Source organism: Mytilus galloprovincialis, chromosome 3 (genome assembly GCF_965363235.1).
Source record: "Mytilus galloprovincialis chromosome 3, xbMytGall1.hap1.1, whole genome shotgun sequence".
Classification (NCBI taxonomy): Eukaryota; Metazoa; Mollusca; class Bivalvia; order Mytilida; family Mytilidae; genus Mytilus; species Mytilus galloprovincialis.
In genome coordinates, this window is record NC_134840.1 from 61,032,128 (window position 1) to 61,052,666 (window position 20,539).

Sequence of the window (20,539 nt, forward strand, 5' to 3'; positions counted from 1 at the left end):
AACTAAGTGCATTTATAAGTAAAATACGGAAAATTTACTTCTTGATACTGTCTTATGATCATAAATAAGCTTCTGTCGAAGTTTGATAGAAATCCAGGATAGTTTAAGAAAGTTATTTAAATTTTAAAAACTTTAACCACAGAGTGTATGTAATGTTTTCCCGCAGAAAAACTAAGTCCAATTATAAGTAAAATACGGAAAAAATGGAATTTTATTTTCACAAAATTTACTTCTGGATACTATCTTATAATCATAAACAAGCTTCTGTCCAAGTTTGGTAGAAATCCAGTATGGTTTAAGAAAGTTATTAAAATTTCAAAAACTTTAACCACAGAGTGAATATTTGTGGACGCCGCCAACGACACTGACCATGACGGAATGTAGGATCGCTTAGTCTAGCTTTTTCGACTAAAGTCGAAGGCTCGACAAAAAGGAGAACAGGGATAACCAAAATGCACAGACAATTAATACCTCGGAAGAAAAAAAGAAAATATTCCACATAATGTATGACTTAAATTTCTTCTACAACAAGTGAGACATTTTGTAAACAGAACACATTGTGTAACTTGTATCTTCAACATGTGACAAATTGTGTATAGTTTATACACTGACACATTGTGTAACTTTTAACAGATAACATGTACACAACACATTGTGTAACTTTTAACAGATAACATGTACACAACACATTGTGCAACTTTTAACTACAATACAACATGTACATGTACAGTAACACATTGTGTAACTTTGTACAACACATAACACATTGTGTATCTTTTATCTACAACACATATCACATTACACATTGTATAACCTTTATCTACATCACATATAACACATCATTAGAATTGTGTAGCTTTTATTTACAACACATAACACATCTACAACAAATAAAGCAGTTTGTAACATATCTACAACACAATATGAACACTTATTAAACATTTTGCAGGTGGTTTTGTCATGTAAATGATTCTACAACAAATAAAGCATTTTGTAACTATTATCTACAACACAATATGCTAACACTTTATTAAAAATTTTGCAGGTGGTTTTGTCATGTAGATGATGATAACTATGTGAATGTACCAGCTTTAGTTGGGTTTCTGCAGCAGTATAACCACAGTGATGACTGGTATTTAGGCAGACCAAGTATAAGTCATCCAATGGAAGTACTAGACAGAGCTAACCCAGGAGTAATTATATTGCCACTTTTATATTCTTTTGAATTGCTTGGATTTAAAATTTAGTTTGAACTTGTATTGACGTTAGTTGACTAAAACCAAGAATGACTATGAAAATCACGCATATTTTTAGACTTGAAATCTAGCCTTGTGTGTAGTAAATTAGATCTATGTGAAATCTAATAAAAAAAATCAGTATTTTGTTTATTAAATTGGGAAAGCTTTACAAAGCTTTAAGCAATCCAACATTTTAAAAACAGAAATATATGGATGATTATCATCATGTATAGTCTATATGTCCTGTATGGTAGATTATTTATAAAACCTTTATATTACAGCAAAAGTTGGCATTTTGGTTTGCAACTGGAGGTGCAGGTTTCTGTATAAGCAGAGGTCTAGCTGATAAAATGGTACCACATGCTGGGTAAGATATATACCTTTAAATATTATTTGTATGGATCAATTTTTAGGACCATCAAAAATTGGAATAAGAATTTTTCAGTGGTGAGATTCTTAAAGATGTTTGAAGATCATTGTGACAGTAACCAGACTAAAGTACATTTATCATTTTACTGCTGTTTCAAAGGAATATGATACTCAGATTTACCTCTATATGACACATTTCTGTCATTTTATGAACAACTTTAAGTCATGCTTTCACATATATATATATATAGCACCAAGCTTCATATACTCATGTCAAACATTGTGACAAATTTTGTTCCATTGACGTTCTACTACCTATTTGACTAAGACTTGTATCTATAAAATATTTTCTAACATAGATCGTCGATTTGACTAAATGATCACCATAAAAAAGATATTCATTCTTAGTATGTTTAATTTTAACTTTATATTTTCAGAGGAGGAAGGATAATGACAACAGGAGACATCATAAGGTTACCAGATGACTGTACTGTGGGATATATCATAAGTAAGTGTCTCAAAAAATCAATAATTCTCATTTCTGTACATACATGACCATGATGACATATATTAAAAGTACAAAAAAAAATAAAAAAATACTCTAACAGATTTAAAATACAAGGAAAATAATGTTGGCCTGTGAAGCCTATGAATGCACCATCAGTTGAATCTTCCCTTTTAACCGTTTATGTCCTTTATGCTTTCCATGACAATATGCTATCTGACTTTAGTTTGTCTCATCAATTTTTCTGAAACTCTTACACAATGCTAAGAACAAAAACACAAATTTTAGGTAGTGAGTCATTTGCCATTCTAAAGAAATGCCTCCTTTTAAATTGGAAAATTGCAAAGCATGAATGGGGCATTCGTGACACATTCTTTTTTTATTTCAAAATAATTTTCAATTTAGGATGAAAACGCTGCATATTGCAATCTAGAATAGCTTTGAAGCTTGCTTGCAAATTATCATTGTTTATATGATAACCGATCAATTTTAAAAACTAATTGTCTATTAAGTTGTTAAATAATACTTTAAAATTGAAATACACTTGCTATCTTCAGAAAATATCACTTACATTTCTCAATTCTATCTGACACTCAATTGCAAAATAATAGCAATTAGGTTAAATTACCAGTTCTAAAACAGAAATTTGGCAAGTTTGATTATGAACATAATGACATGCACATGTATTTAATGCTGTTCTTCAGCTTAAAGTTCCTATTATACCTTTAACTAAGAAAAGGCACAAACATCAACACAGGACGAATGAAACTTTTAAACACAAATTCATAAGAAATTCTTCATCTAAACCATACAAAATTTGTTTGTATAGACACTGTGATACTGTACAAACTTCTTGGACACTTTTCTAATTTAAATATTTATATTGTCTAAATATGAATTTAAATATAAATGTGTTATTGAATTTATTAGAACAGGAAAAGGAATAGTAAGTCTGCTGACAGTGAAGTTGTTTGCTGTTGTTTATCATGTGTTTTATGTCTGTAAATTTAATGTTTGCTTTATTTTCAGTTTACTGCATGTTGTTCATTTGTTGTTTATTATTTTAATAGTTTCAACTGAAATCTTGTTTATTATTCTGCAGTGTCTCATACTTTGACTATTTACATGATTTAGTTACTGTGAATTCATTATTTTAAGTGGTTTACCATTTTTTGTGGATTTCATTGATACAGGTTAACCTGAAGTTAAAGATATAAACATTTTCTTTCGGCTTTTATGCAGAATTGAGCAATAACCACAAAATTGAATATAATGAAAAAAAGGCAAAGTTTCTTTCAATCCACGAAAATTGGTATCCACAAAAATAAATGTTTCTATAGTACCTGAGTGATTTGCTTTAACATTATCTTTTTTTATCATTACATGTATTTCATCATTCTAAAATAATCATCATTGAACAGATAGGGAAGTCATGACTAAAATTGAAAACTACTACATATTTTAATGAAATATATTTTATGTGTGCAACAGGAGAATTTGATACCAGAATATGATCCCAGTCTAGATGTAAAGCTAAGGGGTATATGATTAATAATATTGAAATGTCTTATTTTTACTCTACAACCTGTCTGAGAGGATCCTTTCTTCTTTCAACTTAAGTGGGACTGCTTTTCTTTTATTTTGGATCTTTTTGTCTTTTAACTTTGGAAAAGGTTGTAATACTTTTATTATGATTGCATTTTGTAAACACTCCAGTTGAAATCCTTGGTACAGTTGGTGGTAGAATAATTTGAATAGGGTACCAGTAGATTCTAATACTCACTTGCACTCATTTATAAAAAAATTACCTGTTTATAAATCTTTTAATCGACAATCCATTTACGCATATTTTCCAATTTGCTAAACAGGAAATCCAAGAATTCTGTATGTTTCAACACCATCTAAATAATCTATACTTTTAAAGAATTTTACATTTATCTATGTTTGTACACCACAAGAAAAATATGCCATCATATTTTGCGTCAATTGTAAAAATCAGTTGCTTCTTTTAGATATAAATGATGTTTGGGGAATGTTGTTTTTTTTACTTTTTAGCTCACCTGACCTGAAAGGTCAAGTGAGCTTTTCCCATCACTTGGCTTCAGTCGTCTTCCGGCTTCGGTAAACTTTTACAAAAATCTTCTCCTCTGGGCCAAATTTAACCAAACTTGGCCACAATCATCATTGGGGTATCTAGTTTAAAAAATGTGTCCTGTGACCGGGCCAACTAACCAAGAAGGCCGCCATGGCTAAAAATAGAACATAGGGGTAAAATGTAGAGTTTGGCTTATAACCAAAGCATTTAGAGCAAATCTGACATGGGGTGAAAGTATTTATCAGGTCAAGATATATCTGCCCTCAAATTCAGTTTAATATTGTCAATTTTATTAGGCTTGAATAGTGAAAGTATTTAGTTTTATTAGGTTAACATGGTTAAGAAGAAACACTTGTGTATATTTGAATGAAAAAGAATGATTTCAAAGTTTTTGATACATGCTTTTTTCAGTTGGTTTCATTCTAATGACTTTATGATTATGTTAATTTTAGCTCACCTGGCCCACAGGGCCAAGTGAGCTTTTCTCATCACTTGGCGTCCGTCGTCGTCGTCAGTCGTCCTCATTTTCGTTTATTTTTACAAAAATGTTTGGATTGTAGGAAGCTTCTGTCCAAGTTCCATAAAAAATCCTGGATAGTTTATGAATCTAATAAATGTTTTAAAAACTTTAACTGCAGACTGGATGTAATGTTAACTGGAAGAAAAACTAAGTCCATTTATAAGTAAAATACAGATACACAGGTACAAAATATTAAGAAAATGTCCTTCTAGATACTAGCTTTTGATCATAAACAAGCTTCTGTCTTAGTTTGGTACAAATAAAAAATAGTATAAGAAAGTTATCAAAATTTAAAAAAATTTAACCACAGAGTGAATGTGTTGTTTCCTGGCAGAAAAAAAGTCCATTTAAAGTAAAATATTATGGAAAAAATGGATTTGTCATTTTACAGAATTTACTTCTGGATACTATCTTATGATCATAAACAAGCTTCTGTTTAAGTTTGGTACAAACCAAGGATAGTTTAAGAAAGTTATTAAAATTTTAAAAACTACAACCACAGAGTGATGTAATGTTTTCCCGCAGAAAAACTAAGTGCATTTATAAGTAAAATACGGAAAATTTACTTCTTGATACTGTCTTATGATCATAAATAAGCTTCTGTCGAAGTTTGATAGAAATCCAGGATAGTTTAAGAAAGTTATTTAAATTTTAAAAACTTTAACCACAGAGTGTATGTAATGTTTTCCCGCAGAAAAACTAAGTCCAATTATAAGTAAAATACGGAAAAAATGGAATTTTATTTTCACAAAATTTACTTCTGGATACTATCTTATAATCATAAACAAGCTTCTGTCCAAGTTTGGTAGAAATCCAGTATGGTTTAAGAAAGTTATTAAAATTTCAAAAACTTTAACCACAGAGTGAATATTTGTGGACGCCGCCAACGACACCGACCATGACGGAATGTAGGATCGCTTAGTCTAGCTTTTTCGACTAAAGTCGAAGGCTCGACAAAAAGGAGAACAGGGATAACCAAAATGCACAGACAATTAATACCTCGGAAGAAAAAAAGAAAATATTCCACATAATGTATGACTTAAATTTCTTCTACAACAAGTGAGACATTTTGTAAACAGAACACATTGTGTAACTTGTATCTTCAACATGTGACAAATTGTGTATAGTTTATACACTGACACATTGTGTAACTTTTAACAGATAACATGTACACAACACATTGTGTAACTTTTAACAGATAACATGTACACAACACATTGTGCAACTTTTAACTACAATACAACATGTACATGTACAGTAACACATTGTGTAACTTTGTACAACACATAACACATTGTGTATCTTTTATCTACAACACATATCACATTACACATTGTATAACCTTTATCTACATCACATATAACACATCATTAGAATTGTGTAGCTTTTATTTACAACACATAACACATCTACAACAAATAAAGCAGTTTGTAACATATCTACAACACAATATGAACACTTATTAAACATTTTGCAGGTGGTTTTGTCATGTAAATGATTCTACAACAAATAAAGCATTTTGTAACTATTATCTACAACACAATATGCTAACACTTTATTAAAAATTTTGCAGGTGGTTTTGTCATGTAGATGATGATAACTATGTGAATGTACCAGCTTTAGTTGGGTTTCTGCAGCAGTATAACCACAGTGATGACTGGTATTTAGGCAGACCAAGTATAAGTCATCCAATGGAAGTACTAGACAGAGCTAACCCAGGAGTAATTATATTGCCACTTTTATATTCTTTTGAATTGCTTGGATTTAAAATTTAGTTTGAACTTGTATTGACGTTAGTTGACTAAAACCAAGAATGACTATGAAAATCACGCATATTTTTAGACTTGAAATCTAGCCTTGTGTGTAGTAAATTAGATCTATGTGAAATCTAATAAAAAAAATCAGTATTTTGTTTATTAAATTGGGAAAGCTTTACAAAGCTTTAAGCAATCCAACATTTTAAAAACAGAAATATATGGATGATTATCATCATGTATAGTCCTGTATGGTAGATTATTTATAAAACCTTTATATTACAGCAAAAGTTGGCATTTTGGTTTGCAACTGGAGGTGCAGGTTTCTGTATAAGCAGAGGTCTAGCTGATAAAATGGTACCACATGCTGGGTAAGATATATACCTTTAAATATTATTTGTATGGATCAATTTTTAGGACCATCAAAAATTGGAATAAGAATTTTTCAGTGGTGAGATTCTTAAAGATGTTTGAAGATCATTGTGACAGTAACCAGACTAAAGTACATTTATCATTTTACTGCTGTTTCAAAGGAATATGATACTCAGATTTACCTCTATATGACACATTTCTGTCATTTTATGAACAACTTTAAGTCATGCTTTCACATATATATATATATAGCACCAAGCTTCATATACTCATGTCAAACATTGTGACAAATTTTGTTCCATTGACGTTCTACTACCTATTTGACTAAGACTTGTATCTATAAAATATTTTCTAACATAGATCGTCGATTTGACTAAATGATCACCATAAAAAAGATATTCATTCTTAGTATGTTTAATTTTAACTTTATATTTTCAGAGGAGGAAGGATAATGACAACAGGAGACATCATAAGGTTACCAGATGACTGTACTGTGGGATATATCATAAGTAAGTGTCTCAAAAAATCAATAATTCTCATTTCTGTACATACATGACCATGATGACATATATTAAAAGTACAAAAAAAAATAAAAAAATACTCTAACAGATTTAAAATACAAGGAAAATAATGTTGGCCTGTGAAGCCTATGAATGCACCATCAGTTGAATCTTCCCTTTTAACCGTTTATGTCCTTTATGCTTTCCATGACAATATGCTATCTGACTTTAGTTTGTCTCATCAATTTTTCTGAAACTCTTACACAATGCTAAGAACAAAAACACAAATTTTAGGTAGTGAGTCATTTGCCATTCTAAAGAAATGCCTCCTTTTAAATTGGAAAATTGCAAAGCATGAATGGGGCATTCGTGACACATTCTTTTTTTATTTCAAAATAATTTTCAATTTAGGATGAAAACGCTGCATATTGCAATCTAGAATAGCTTTGAAGCTTGCTTGCAAATTATCATTGTTTATATGATAACCGATCAATTTTAAAAACTAATTGTCTATTAAGTTGTTAAATAATACTTTAAAATTGAAATACACTTGCTATCTTCAGAAAATATCACTTACATTTCTCAATTCTATCTGACACTCAATTGCAAAATAATAGCAATTAGGTTAAATTACCAGTTCTAAAACAGAAATTTGGCAAGTTTGATTATGAACATAATGACATGCACATGTATTTAATGCTGTTCTTCAGCTTAAAGTTCCTATTATACCTTTAACTAAGAAAAGGCACAAACATCAACACAGGACGAATGAAACTTTTAAACACAAATTCATAAGAAATTCTTCATCTAAACCATACAAAATTTGTTTGTATAGACACTGTGATACTGTACAAACTTCTTGGACACTTTTCTAATTTAAATATTTATATTGTCTAAATATGAATTTAAATATAAATGTGTTATTGAATTTATTAGAACAGGAAAAGGAATAGTAAGTCTGCTGACAGTGAAGTTGTTTGCTGTTGTTTATCATGTGTTTTATGTCTGTAAATTTAATGTTTGCTTTATTTTCAGTTTACTGCATGTTGTTCATTTGTTGTTTATTATTTTAATAGTTTCAACTGAAATCTTGTTTATTATTCTGCAGTGTCTCATACTTTGACTATTTACATGATTTAGTTACTGTGAATTCATTATTTTAAGTGGTTTACCATTTTTTGTGGATTTCATTGATACAGGTTAACCTGAAGTTAAAGATATAAACATTTTCTTTCGGCTTTTATGCAGAATTGAGCAATAACCACAAAATTGAATATAATGAAAAAAAGGCAAAGTTTCTTTCAATCCACGAAAATTGGTATCCACAAAAATAAATGTTTCTATAGTACCTGAGTGATTTGCTTTAACATTATCTTTTTTTATCATTACATGTATTTCATCATTCTAAAATAATCATCATTGAACAGATAGGGAAGTCATGACTAAAATTGAAAACTACTACATATTTTAATGAAATATATTTTATGTGTGCAACAGGAGAATTTGATACCAGAATATGATCCCAGTCTAGATGTAAAGCTAAGGGGTATATGATTAATAATATTGAAATGTCTTATTTTTACTCTACAACCTGTCTGAGAGGATCCTTTCTTCTTTCAACTTAAGTGGGACTGCTTTTCTTTTATTTTGGATCTTTTTGTCTTTTAACTTTGGAAAAGGTTGTAATACTTTTATTATGATTGCATTTTGTAAACACTCCAGTTGAAATCCTTGGTACAGTTGGTGGTAGAATAATTTGAATAGGGTACCAGTAGATTCTAATACTCACTTGCACTCATTTATAAAAAAATTACCTGTTTATAAATCTTTTAATCGACAATCCATTTACGCATATTTTCCAATTTGCTAAACAGGAAATCCAAGAATTCTGTATGTTTCAACACCATCTAAATAATCTATACTTTTAAAGAATTTTACATTTATCTATGTTTGTACACCACAAGAAAAATATGCCATCATATTTTGCGTCAATTGTAAAAATCAGTTGCTTCTTTTAGATATAAATGATGTTTGGGGAATGTTGTTTTTTTTACTTTTTAGCTCACCTGACCTGAAAGGTCAAGTGAGCTTTTCCCATCACTTGGCTTCAGTCGTCTTCCGGCTTCGGTAAACTTTTACAAAAATCTTCTCCTCTGGGCCAAATTTAACCAAACTTGGCCACAATCATCATTGGGGTATCTAGTTTAAAAAATGTGTCCTGTGACCGGGCCAACTAACCAAGAAGGCCGCCATGGCTAAAAATAGAACATAGGGGTAAAATGTAGAGTTTGGCTTATAACCAAAGCATTTAGAGCAAATCTGACATGGGGTGAAAGTATTTATCAGGTCAAGATATATCTGCCCTCAAATTCAGTTTAATATTGTCAATTTTATTAGGCTTGAATAGTGAAAGTATTTAGTTTTATTAGGTTAACATGGTTAAGAAGAAACACTTGTGTATATTTGAATGAAAAAGAATGATTTCAAAGTTTTTGATACATGCTTTTTTCAGTTGGTTTCATTCTAATGACTTTATGATTATGTTAATTTTAGCTCACCTGGCCCACAGGGCCAAGTGAGCTTTTCTCATCACTTGGCGTCCGTTGTCGTCGTCAGTCGTCCTCATTTTCGTTTATTTTTACAAAAATCTTTTCTGAAACTACTGGGCCAAATTTAATCAAACTTGGCCACTATCATCATTTGGGTTTCTAGTTTTAAAAATGTGTGCGGTGACCCAGCCAACCAACCAAGATGGCCCCCATGGCTAAAAATAGAACATAGGGGTAAAATGTAGAGTTTGGCTTATAACTCTGAAACCAAAGCATTTAGAGCAAATCTGACATGGGGTGAAAGTGTTTATCAAGTCAAGATCTATGTGACCTCAAATTCTCAGAGGAATCGGACAACCAGTTGATGGGTTGCTGCCCCTAAATTGGTAATTTTAAGGAAAGTTTGCTGTTTTGGTTATTATCTTGAATATTATTATAGATAGAGATAAACTGTAAACAGTAATAATGTTCAGCAAAGTAAGATCTACAAATAAATTAACATGACTAAAATTATCAGTCGACCCCATAAGTAGTTATTGCCCTTTAAAGTCAATTTTTAATAATTTTTTATACGATTTTGTAATCTTTTACAAAAATCTTCTCCTGAAACTTCTGGACCAATATAACCAAACTTAGTCACAATCATTATTAGGGTATCTTATTTAAAAAATGTGTGCGGTAACCCAGCCAACCAACCAATATGGCCAACATGGCTAAAAATAGAACATAGGGGTAAAATGTAGATTTTGGCTTGAAACTCTGAAACCAAAGCATTAAGAGCAAATCTGACAGGGATTAAATTGTTTATCAAGTCAATATCTATCTGCCCTGAAATTTTCAAATGAATTGGACAACAGGTTGATGGGTTGCTGCCCCCAAATTGGTAATTTTTAAAGAAATTTTGCCGTTTTTGGTTATTATCTTGAATACTATTATAGATAGAGATAAACTGTAAACAGCAATAATGTTTAGCAAATTTTTGTGAATTTTTACAAAATATTATCTTTTGTAACTAAAGGGCCAAGTTTATTATAGATAGAGAAAATTGTAAGTTGCAAGGATGTTCAGTAAAGTAAGATCTACAAACACATCACCATCACTAAAACACAATTTTGTCATGAATCCATCCGTGTCCTTTGTTTAATATGCACATAGACCAAGGTGAGGGACACAGACTCTTAAGAGCCTCTAGTTAATATAAGTGGTGTTTTTTCCATCTATAATTAATAATTTAAACTGATTATCATGTTTTCTTTGCTAAACTCCATTTAATTAAACATGATCTAACAGTTCTGAAATTTTGAAATTCTTTTTCTTTTTTCTTTTTTCTTTTTGAATTTCAACAACCATAACTTGTAACATGTGTAATGCATATATATAATGATTTTTTCTTCTTCAAAAGATTACTGAAATTAAATTTATGTTAAAATATAAATCAATTTCAATAAAAACAGATTTAAGTACTTCGTTATTTGTATAATGAGCATATATTCATGTATTTTATTTATGGTATTTTTTCCATAACTTACAGTATTATTATTTTTTAACATGAGACCAGAATGCAATATCTATGTTTCTTCCATTACCTTTACACTTTTGCTAATAATTACAGAATATTACAGAAATAAGCTAAATATATACATTGCTAGACTAGCTGTTGAATTCAAAATTGTCTTTTCTGTATAGTTTTGCTTAGTTGCAAGATAATATTGATGTCTAGTATGGTGATTTCTGAAGTATTCAAACATGCAAAATTAAATAATTAAAAAAAATATCATCTTATTTTTCAGATCATCTATTGAAAGTGCCATTAACAAAAATTAAAGAATTTCATTCCCACTTAGAGGGACTACATAGGATTCCTCAGCATCAACTCTCTGATCAGGTATGTACACCAAAGTCACTGACAGCAATCATACACACTCGTTGCTTTTCTTGCAGCAGCGTCGTCATCCTTAGCAGTGTCAATAATTGTTGAGTTTTTTGCTTAAGGTAGTTAAATTAGAACATCTGGTGATAGATCAATGAAATTTTCTATAAAGTTGCATTACTGTCAGTACTTCTAAATAAGAAGATGTGGTATGAGTGCCAATAAAACATCTCTCCATCAAAGTTACAATTTATGAAAACCTTCACACTACCTAAGACAGTTGTGTAATATTACAACATTAAAAGACACTCTATGAACTATCAATTGAAATTGCTTAAATCAATCAGAACTTAAAGTGCAAAGTCTTGGTGAAAAGTTGTGATTAAATTATCAGAGACTATCAAAGATCTCTAACATTAACAACAGAAATTCTATAGAAAATAAGAAGTTGTCAATCAAAATCATATTTTTATTTTAATTTTTCAATGAATTTGATTTAATTTTATGATGAGCAATACAGCTAATTAGGAATAATTGAACTGTTCTGTCATTGTAAACAAATTTTGCCATTATACAATGACAAATTATTCATAGTCAATAGCAGCAGTTGTATTTTTCTTTCAGCTGACTTTAAGTTATTTTAACAGTAATGTGATAGATGTAAAAGGGTACAGCCATGAAAACGATCCAACAAGGTAAACATAAAATCAGTTTCTACAATATTTACAAAATATGGTTACTGTGCCTCGATGTAGTATCAAGTTTTATATTTGTATATGAGTTATATAATTATCTCCCTTTGAAACTTTTTCTGAACTTTTCAATATAATGAGATATACATGTATTGATACTTTGAATTCAGAAATGAGGTTTTGAATAATGCAATTGGGGGAGTATCACAATAGTAATAACTAACATTTTAATATCTGCTACATATATCTGTATGCAGCGTTTCCTGAAATTGCAATAATCAATGTTGCATTTTTGTCCGTTCATTTAAAATTGCAATAATTAGGTCTTTCCACCTTTACGTGTGGAAAGACCTATTGATTTTGTTCTGATTATTTATTTATTTTTTTTTTTCTTCTGCCTAATTTTTTCTTGCGGTGTAAAAATGTTTCAAAAGATATCGCTTAGTTTTTATACGCCCGTCAAAATTTTGACGGGACGTATTATGATATACAAATGTCCAGTGTCCGTCCGTCTGTCCTGCGTCAACACGGCGCACCGTAACTTGAGAACGACTTATCCAAATTTCATGAAACTTAATATTAATGTTTCTTATGATGGTCAAATGATCTGTATACTTTTTGGTGAAAATAAGATTTAAACTTTTTGAGTTACGGCACTTTATAACTAAAACAGGGGTGTGTTTTTTTCACATGTCGCACTGTATCTCAAAAACGATTCTTGATTATGACTTAAAACTTTAAACACTTCTTAGTATTTTAATCTCAATATCTGTATACTTTTTGGTGATGATTCAAAATTTCATTTTTGAGTTATTGAGTATTTTGTAAAAAAAGGGGGAGGGTTTTTTTACATGTCGCGCCATATCTCAAAAACTATTTATGATTATTGCTTAAAACTTTACACATGTCTTTGTTATATTAATCTCAATATCTGTATACTTTTTGGTGATGATTCAAAATTTCATTTTTGAGTTATTGAGTATTTTGTAAAACGGCTTTTTACATGTCGCGCCGTATCTCAAAAATAAGTTATGATTATTGCTTAAAACTTTACTCACTTCTTTGATATATTAATCTAAAGATCTGTATACTTTTTGGTTTTGATTCAAAATTTTATTTTGGTAATATTTAGTTTTTGTAAAAAAAAAAACAAGGTGGGGGGGTTTCACATGTCTCTAAAACAATATATGGTTATTGCTTAAAACTTTCTCATAAACTATTTATGATTATTGCATAAGACTTCCACATAAGACATCGAGCATATCATGCGCTCATGGCGCAGCTGTTTATTTTTGTATATGAGATCATACAGTCTATACGCTTTTGAAACTCACCCTGTTTAACCAAACACTTTTCTTTGTAAGAGTTATCTCCCCAAACACTGTTTTTCTTGTTATCAGATCTCCTCCGCAACTGTAAAAGAAAGCGACAAATTTATTTTTCAAAATTGCTCGTTATATCCTCAGGATGTTACGTTTTATTTTGACCGAAGCTTTACGAATACCCCATATGAGAGTAATTTCCCCTTTTGTATTGAAATAAGTGAAATAAATTTGTAACTGGAAAACCATAAGTGATAGAGGCCTAGGGTCTTTTGATTTGAGGCCCTTGGTCAAAAAGTATGAAAATGAGGTCAAGGTCAAAGGTCAAGTTCATGATCAAATTTTTGATTTTGGCTTGTTATCTCTTATTTCGTAACATGTAAATTTTACTTACGTAACATTTAATGCGAGTTTTGCCCCCTTTTATATCTAATATTAGTTGTATGGTAATATAACTCATTAACTCATTAACAATATAAAGTAGAGGCCTAGAGTCTTTTGATTTAAGGTCCTTGGTTGATGACCTTGAAATTGAGCTCAAGGTCATAGGTAAATTTAACGTTCTAGATTTTGACCTTTGCTTTTTTCCTCTTATATATACATATAAAGCCATGGGACTTTTGGCAAAAGGTTGCAAGCAATGTGACCTTGAAAAATCCAACCGGAAGTGACCTTTTGTAAACCGGAAGTAGCCGTTTTTTTGTACTAATTTAATGTAAAAGTATATAGAACCATCTATTTTTGGAATCAGTGTCAAGTAAACTATCAAAACATACCGAAAGTAACATCTTTTAAACCGGAAGACCTTGAAAAATCCAACCGGAAGTGACCTTTTGTAAACCGGAAGTAGCCGTTTTTTTGTACTAATTTAATGTAAAAGTATATAGAAACCATACATTTTTGGAATCAGTGTTCAATAAGCTGTCATTTGACGCTAAAATTGACATTTAACCGAATTTTAATATTTTCATATAAAAAAGATCTTTACTAGTGGAAAGACCATCAATGGTTCTCTGAACAATTGGTTTTTAATTAAGGTCTTTCCTTTTACTAAAGGGAAAGACCTTACTGTATTTCTTCTGATTATTATTCTTCTTGTTCCGCCAAACTTTGACAAAATTTCCCTCCGTAACCGTAAACCATGTCGCTTTCATGTTCACACTTTGTATTGGTGTCATGAATACCTATCCGGAACTCACCCTGTGAGTCGAAATATTTTGTCGGTTCGGAGTAATCCCTCCGAAACCCAAAAACCTTGTTATCGTTCCAACACCGTAACCGTAATAGGTAGAAAAAAAATGAAGGGTGAAATTTGTTCAGGACCAGACCCCGGTTCTTCGTTACATTTGGATCGAAAAGATTCAACGACTCATTGGTAGGGTTATGCCCCTATGAAAATTAACCGGTGTCGGTTGGCCACCAAAACTCAGAAACCGTAAGTCGTAGACACATAGGATCTTCACCAATCATCATCATTTCATGTATCTTTAAAAAATATCTCAAGGTCAAATTTGTATGTTGACCTTGACCTCTGACCTAACAGCTTGTTATGGGATAATCTCAGAAACCATTATACTTACAGAAGTTTTAAATGGTGGAAAATGTTTGGGTCATTATGGCGCAACTTTGTTACATTTTGATCAAAGAGATTTGACCTTTCTATAAGGGGCATAACCCCTGTTTTAGGTTTTTGAAAAGACAAAATCAGCTTTTACTATATAACCAAAGGTCCTAGACCCTTGGGGTCTTCAGTAATGGCATTGGGGACCGATGACCTTGACAAAGGTCAAAAGGTCAAAGGTCAAGGTCATGTCCCAGATAGCGAATTTAGTGTTTTTAACCTTATTTAAAGGATTTTTAGTGTGTTTTCGAGCTTTTTAAGGTTGACCTTGACCTTTTCAATACATTCTACGTCTGTTGGAACATGTATTTTACATTGAAAAAGGAAAGACCTCTCAATTGTTCAAGAACAATTGACAGTTTAATATTGTTCTTACATCTCTTCTGAAAAAAAAATCCACATGTTTGTTATCAGTTATACTCTGAAACTACAAGTCTAATGGACCCCAAAATTTGCATTCAGCAGGGCATACATGTACTAAAAGTTTATAAAACAACGTGGTGCAGATATCTCTCAAGACTTTTCCTAGAGAAAAGAAATTGCAATGCCGTAAAAATCGCTTGCTAGGTCCGTACATCTCAGTGAAATCCTACAATAAAATGTCCGCTCCTAGATTGAAATACTAATCTGTGTTACAAACAGGTGCTGAAAAATGTACATTATCAGAAAATAATCCTTAAATGTGTATTAAAGTTACACCGGATCAATTAAATCCAAAACATGCACTGCTGGTGAACTGTGATCAAAATGTCAATTTCCTACAATGACAAAAGAAATGACATTGTGTACATTCCGTATCTATACATGTTGTCTATTCAACGTCCCCACCTAAAAAGGAATAAATATACTAAGTTTTCGTTATTAGAAACCCACGTCACGTGTCTCCTCAATCTGGTGCGAGAAGTCGCGCGCTGGACCTGAAATAAAATAAAAACTTTCCGAACTAAACATGAAACTTCCCCAGAATAATATAGACCCCTTACAGAATCAAACAAACAAACAAACACGCACACACATAACAAACAATCATGTTTCAAAGGGGGGAAAGACCGTTTACAATTGCTTTTTAAAAGCAATTGATTTATATTTAATGTTTAGTTTTGTCCTTTCATTTCAATTTACAATAAAAACTGAACGCAATAATTTTTAGCTCACCTGGCCCAAAGGGCCAAGTGAGCTTTTCCCATCACTTGGCGTCCGTCGTCTGGCGTTGTTAACTTTTACAAAAATCTTCTCCTCTGAAACTACTGGGCCAAATTACACCAAACTTGGCCAAAATCATCATTGGGGTATCTAGTTTAAAAAATGTGTCCGGTGACCCGGCCAACCATCCAAGATGGCCGCCATGGCTAAAAATAGAACATAGGGGTAAAATGCAGTTTTTGGCTTATAACTCAAAAACCAAAGCATTTAGAGCAAATCTGACATGGGGTAAACTTGTGTAACAGGTCAAGATCTATCTGCCCTGAAATTTTCAGATAAATCGGATAACCTGTTGTTGGGTTGCTGCCCCTGAATTAGTCATTTTAAGGAAATTTTGCTGTTTTTGGTTATTATCTTGAATATTATTATAGATAGAGATAAACTGTAAACAGCAATAATGTTCAGCAAAGTAATATTTACAAATAAGTCAACATGACCAAAATGGTCAGTTGACCCCTTTAGGAGTTATTGCCCTTTATAGTCAATTTTTAACCATTTTTCGTAAATCTTAGTAATCTTTTACAAAAATCTTCTCCTCTGAAACTACTTGGCCAAATCAATCCAAACTTGGCCACAACCATCTTTGGGGTATGTAGTTTGAAAAATGTGTCCAGTGACCCAGCCATCCAATCAAGATGGCCGCCATGGCTAAAAATAGAACCTTGGGTAAAATGCAGTTTTTGGCTTATAACTCAAAAACCAAAGCATTTAGAGTAAATCTGACATGAGGTAAATTTGTTTATCAGGTCAAGATCTACCTGCCCTGAAATTTTCAGATGAATTGGACAACCCGGTTTTGGGTTGCTGCCCCAGAATAAGTAATTTTAATGAAATTTTGCTGTTTTTTGGTTATTATCTTGAATATTATTATAGATAGAGATAAACTGTAAACAGCAATAATGTTCAGCAAAAAAAGATTTACAAATAAGTCAACATGACCGAAATGGTCAGTTGACCCCTTTAGGAGTTATTGCCCTTAATAGTCAATTTTTAACCATTTTTCAAAAATCTTAGTAATCTTTTACATCTTCTCCTCTGAAACTACTTGGCCAAATTACACCAAACTTGGCCAAAATCATCATTGGGATATCTTGTTTAAAAAATGTGTCCGGTGACCAGGCCAACCATCCAAGATGGCCACCATGGCTAAAAATAGAACATAGGGGTAAAATGCAGTTTTAGGGTTGTAACTCAAAAACCAAAGCATTTAGAGCAAATCTGACAAGGGGTAAAATTGTGTAACAGGTCAAGATCTATCTATCTATCTTTTTTAACAATTTTCACTAATTTGGTAAATTTTTGTAAATTTTTACAAAATATTTTTCACTGTATCTAAAGGTCCAAGTTTATTATAGATAGAGAAAATTCTAAGTACCAAGAATGTTCAGTAAAGTAAGATCTACAAACACATCACTATCAGCAAAACACAATTTTGCCATGAATCCATCTGTGTCCTTTGTTTAATATGCACATAGACCAAGCCAAGGTGAGCGACACAGGCTCTTTAGAGCCTCTAGTTTGATCTTACAGTTATCATGAAAATGACATCAACAGTATTAGAAATAATTAAAATTTAATAAAAATGGAAGAAAACAACATTATCAGTTGAAAAAGCATAATAATATATATAGCTAATGGTAAATTCAAAAACAAAAAAAGCACAAAAGGGTCTGTGCATCTCATTTACTTGTTAAAAACAGAAATGATGAAAAACACCAATAATAGTTTCAGCAATATTTTGAAATTTTCTAGTATATCTCGAGATTGTGTTCTTATTCTCATTTCTTTTCAGATTTAAAACAGTTCACTGTCATCTGTATCCCTACCTTTCTCAGTGTGTAGACATGCCAAGATGGTGACCAGTATTATATAGTGTTCACCTATACCTACTTGCTTCAGATATAACTATAGTGCTGTTGCTGAAATGCTGCTGCAAGACTTTATATTTATACTATAGATTCAAGTCTTTTTGTAAATGTATCATGCACAAGCAGAACAATTTCAACGAGATCAACAAAAGATGAAAACTTTTTGATACATTTGTAAATGATAAATTTTATAATCTGTGATATTGGCATGAAATGGTTGTAGTAGATTATATTTTTATAACTTGAATTAATGAAAATTATTGATTTTGTAACTATGTTTCAAAAGTGTTGCAAGTATCTTTTTTTGTTATGTTATTTGTTTTGGAAAAAAAGTCCCACTGAATTTATGTTATTCAAGGGAGATAATTATGTAAATCCAAGTTAAATTAAACCCAAATAATTTTTTAGACAACTGTATTTTATAGTTGTAAAACTGAGCTCTTAAGGTTTTATGTTTTGCAAAATTGCTGATACAACAAATGATAAAAAAAGAATTTCAGAATAGATGTTTGGTGCTTACATGTGAAGTGCAATTGATTGATAAGTTGGTTGTGTTCTGATCTCATTTAAATTTTTAAATTTTATGTAAAATTTCATATCACATTCATCAAAATAAAGTTGTGACTAAAGTTTAATAATGAGAAAATACAATATTTTTATTGTGAATTTGTCCTTTATTTTATTTTTATGCCCCACCTACGATAGTAGAGGGGCATTATGTTTTCTGGTCTGTGCGTCCGTTCGTCCGTTCGTCCGTCCGTCTGTCTGTCTGTTCGTCCGTCTGTCCCGCTTCAGGTTAAAGTTTTTGGTCAAGGTAGTTTTTGATGAAGTTGAAGTCCAATTGACTTCAAACTTGGTACACATGTTCCCTATGATATGATCTTTTTAATTTTAATGCCAAATTAGAGATTTTACCCGAATTTCACGGTCCACTGAACATAGAAAATGATAGTGTGAGTGGGGCATTCGTGTACTGAGGACACATTCTTGTTCATTATAATTTCCATGACAGTTAACACTTTATTAACTAATAGCTGATTTATGATTTCCTCTACCAGTTGATTATTTTTTTGTAATCAGCACATGGTTTGTTTTATTTCAGTCCTCCATTGTTCAAAATTAAATTTTAAAGTAAAATTTTCTTGCTTTCCCTTGATTTTGCTATTGGAATATCATGAAAAAAGGATGACCGGTCTGAAATAACTCTTTATGCAGATTATTGAAAGCAAGATAAAGTTTGTTTAAAAGTCAATCTAGAAGTTCAAATGCAATTGTGAAGCAATTTAATCAATTAATTATTATTTGTATTTCAGAAATGCAATACGTGAACCTTATTTGTTTTTTCCTGTTTAAATTGTTTTATAACAGTGGTTTGGGTCTAAAGAGAGCCCTTAGTAGGATGCTGTCCAATGTGAGCCAGGCCTTTGTATTGAAGGCTGTATTATAACCTATTATTGCTTACTTTAACTACGCTGTGTCTTGATGGAGAGTTGTCTCTTTGGTACTCCTACCACATTTAAAAAGATATTCCCTCTGACATTTGAAATTGAACTGAAGTTGCCTTGTTACTAAGGTTTCTTATATTGACCTATCCCTTTTCTCTCTTGCTGGATAGTTTTATACTGGTCATTTGGGGGCACTATGTAGCATACTGATCAATGAGATGGCTCAAAATCTCATTACACTATAATTTGACATTTTCGTACTTAATATATATAAACTGAAAATTCATCATCTGATGTTTTATTCTCATTTCGCCTTAGCTGTCAAAATAATTATATAAAATTAATCCCAGTTTGCCTTAGTACAAATTTTCAGGTACACAGAAATAACTAAGGCGATATGGGAGCTTCTGTAAACAATGTAATTAAGTAATGTTTTGTTTGTATAATGTAGACGAAAGAATGTGTTTCATGTGTAATGATGACATAGAAGACGAAAAACATGTAATATTTTCTTGAATATTTGATATATCTTAATTATAATAAAAGAAATACTGTTTGTTTTTTATCTTTATGTAAAAGATTTAGTTATTAAAAGTTAAAATACAGAAAAATGTAT

At 31.2% G+C, this 20,539-nt stretch overlaps 3 protein-coding genes across 13 annotated transcripts in view; all 3 read left to right on the forward strand.

Annotated features, from left to right (window-relative positions):
• The window catches only part of LOC143068545 (fringe glycosyltransferase-like), a 41,832-nt gene extending 38,191 nt beyond the window's left edge, over positions 1-3,641 (forward strand). For 8 of the 10 annotated variants that reach the window (XM_076242689.1, XM_076242684.1, XM_076242690.1 and 5 more), the window contains 3 exons: positions 1,046-1,193; positions 1,520-1,605; positions 2,045-3,025. In XM_076242689.1, the coding sequence (XP_076098804.1) occupies positions 1,046-1,193; positions 1,520-1,605; positions 2,045-2,162 (352 nt within the window). In that variant the 3' untranslated portion in view covers positions 2,163-3,025. The other 2 variants (XM_076242691.1, XM_076242692.1) reach the window with 2 other exon arrangements.
• Positions 1-20,539, forward strand: part of LOC143068543 (protein-glucosylgalactosylhydroxylysine glucosidase-like) — a 270,827-nt gene that overhangs the window by 91,773 nt on the left and 158,515 nt on the right. The gene's annotated exons all lie outside the window — the stretch shown is intronic.
• LOC143068547 (beta-1,3-N-acetylglucosaminyltransferase lunatic fringe-like) lies at positions 6,282-20,481 on the forward strand. Its single transcript, XM_076242695.1, has 6 exons — positions 6,282-6,448; positions 6,767-6,852; positions 7,292-7,362; positions 11,693-11,787; positions 12,397-12,467; positions 18,403-20,481. The coding sequence occupies exons 1-6, from the start codon at positions 6,419-6,421 to the stop codon at positions 18,467-18,469; spliced, it is 420 nt and encodes a 139-aa protein (XP_076098810.1). The 5' UTR covers positions 6,282-6,418; the 3' UTR covers positions 18,470-20,481.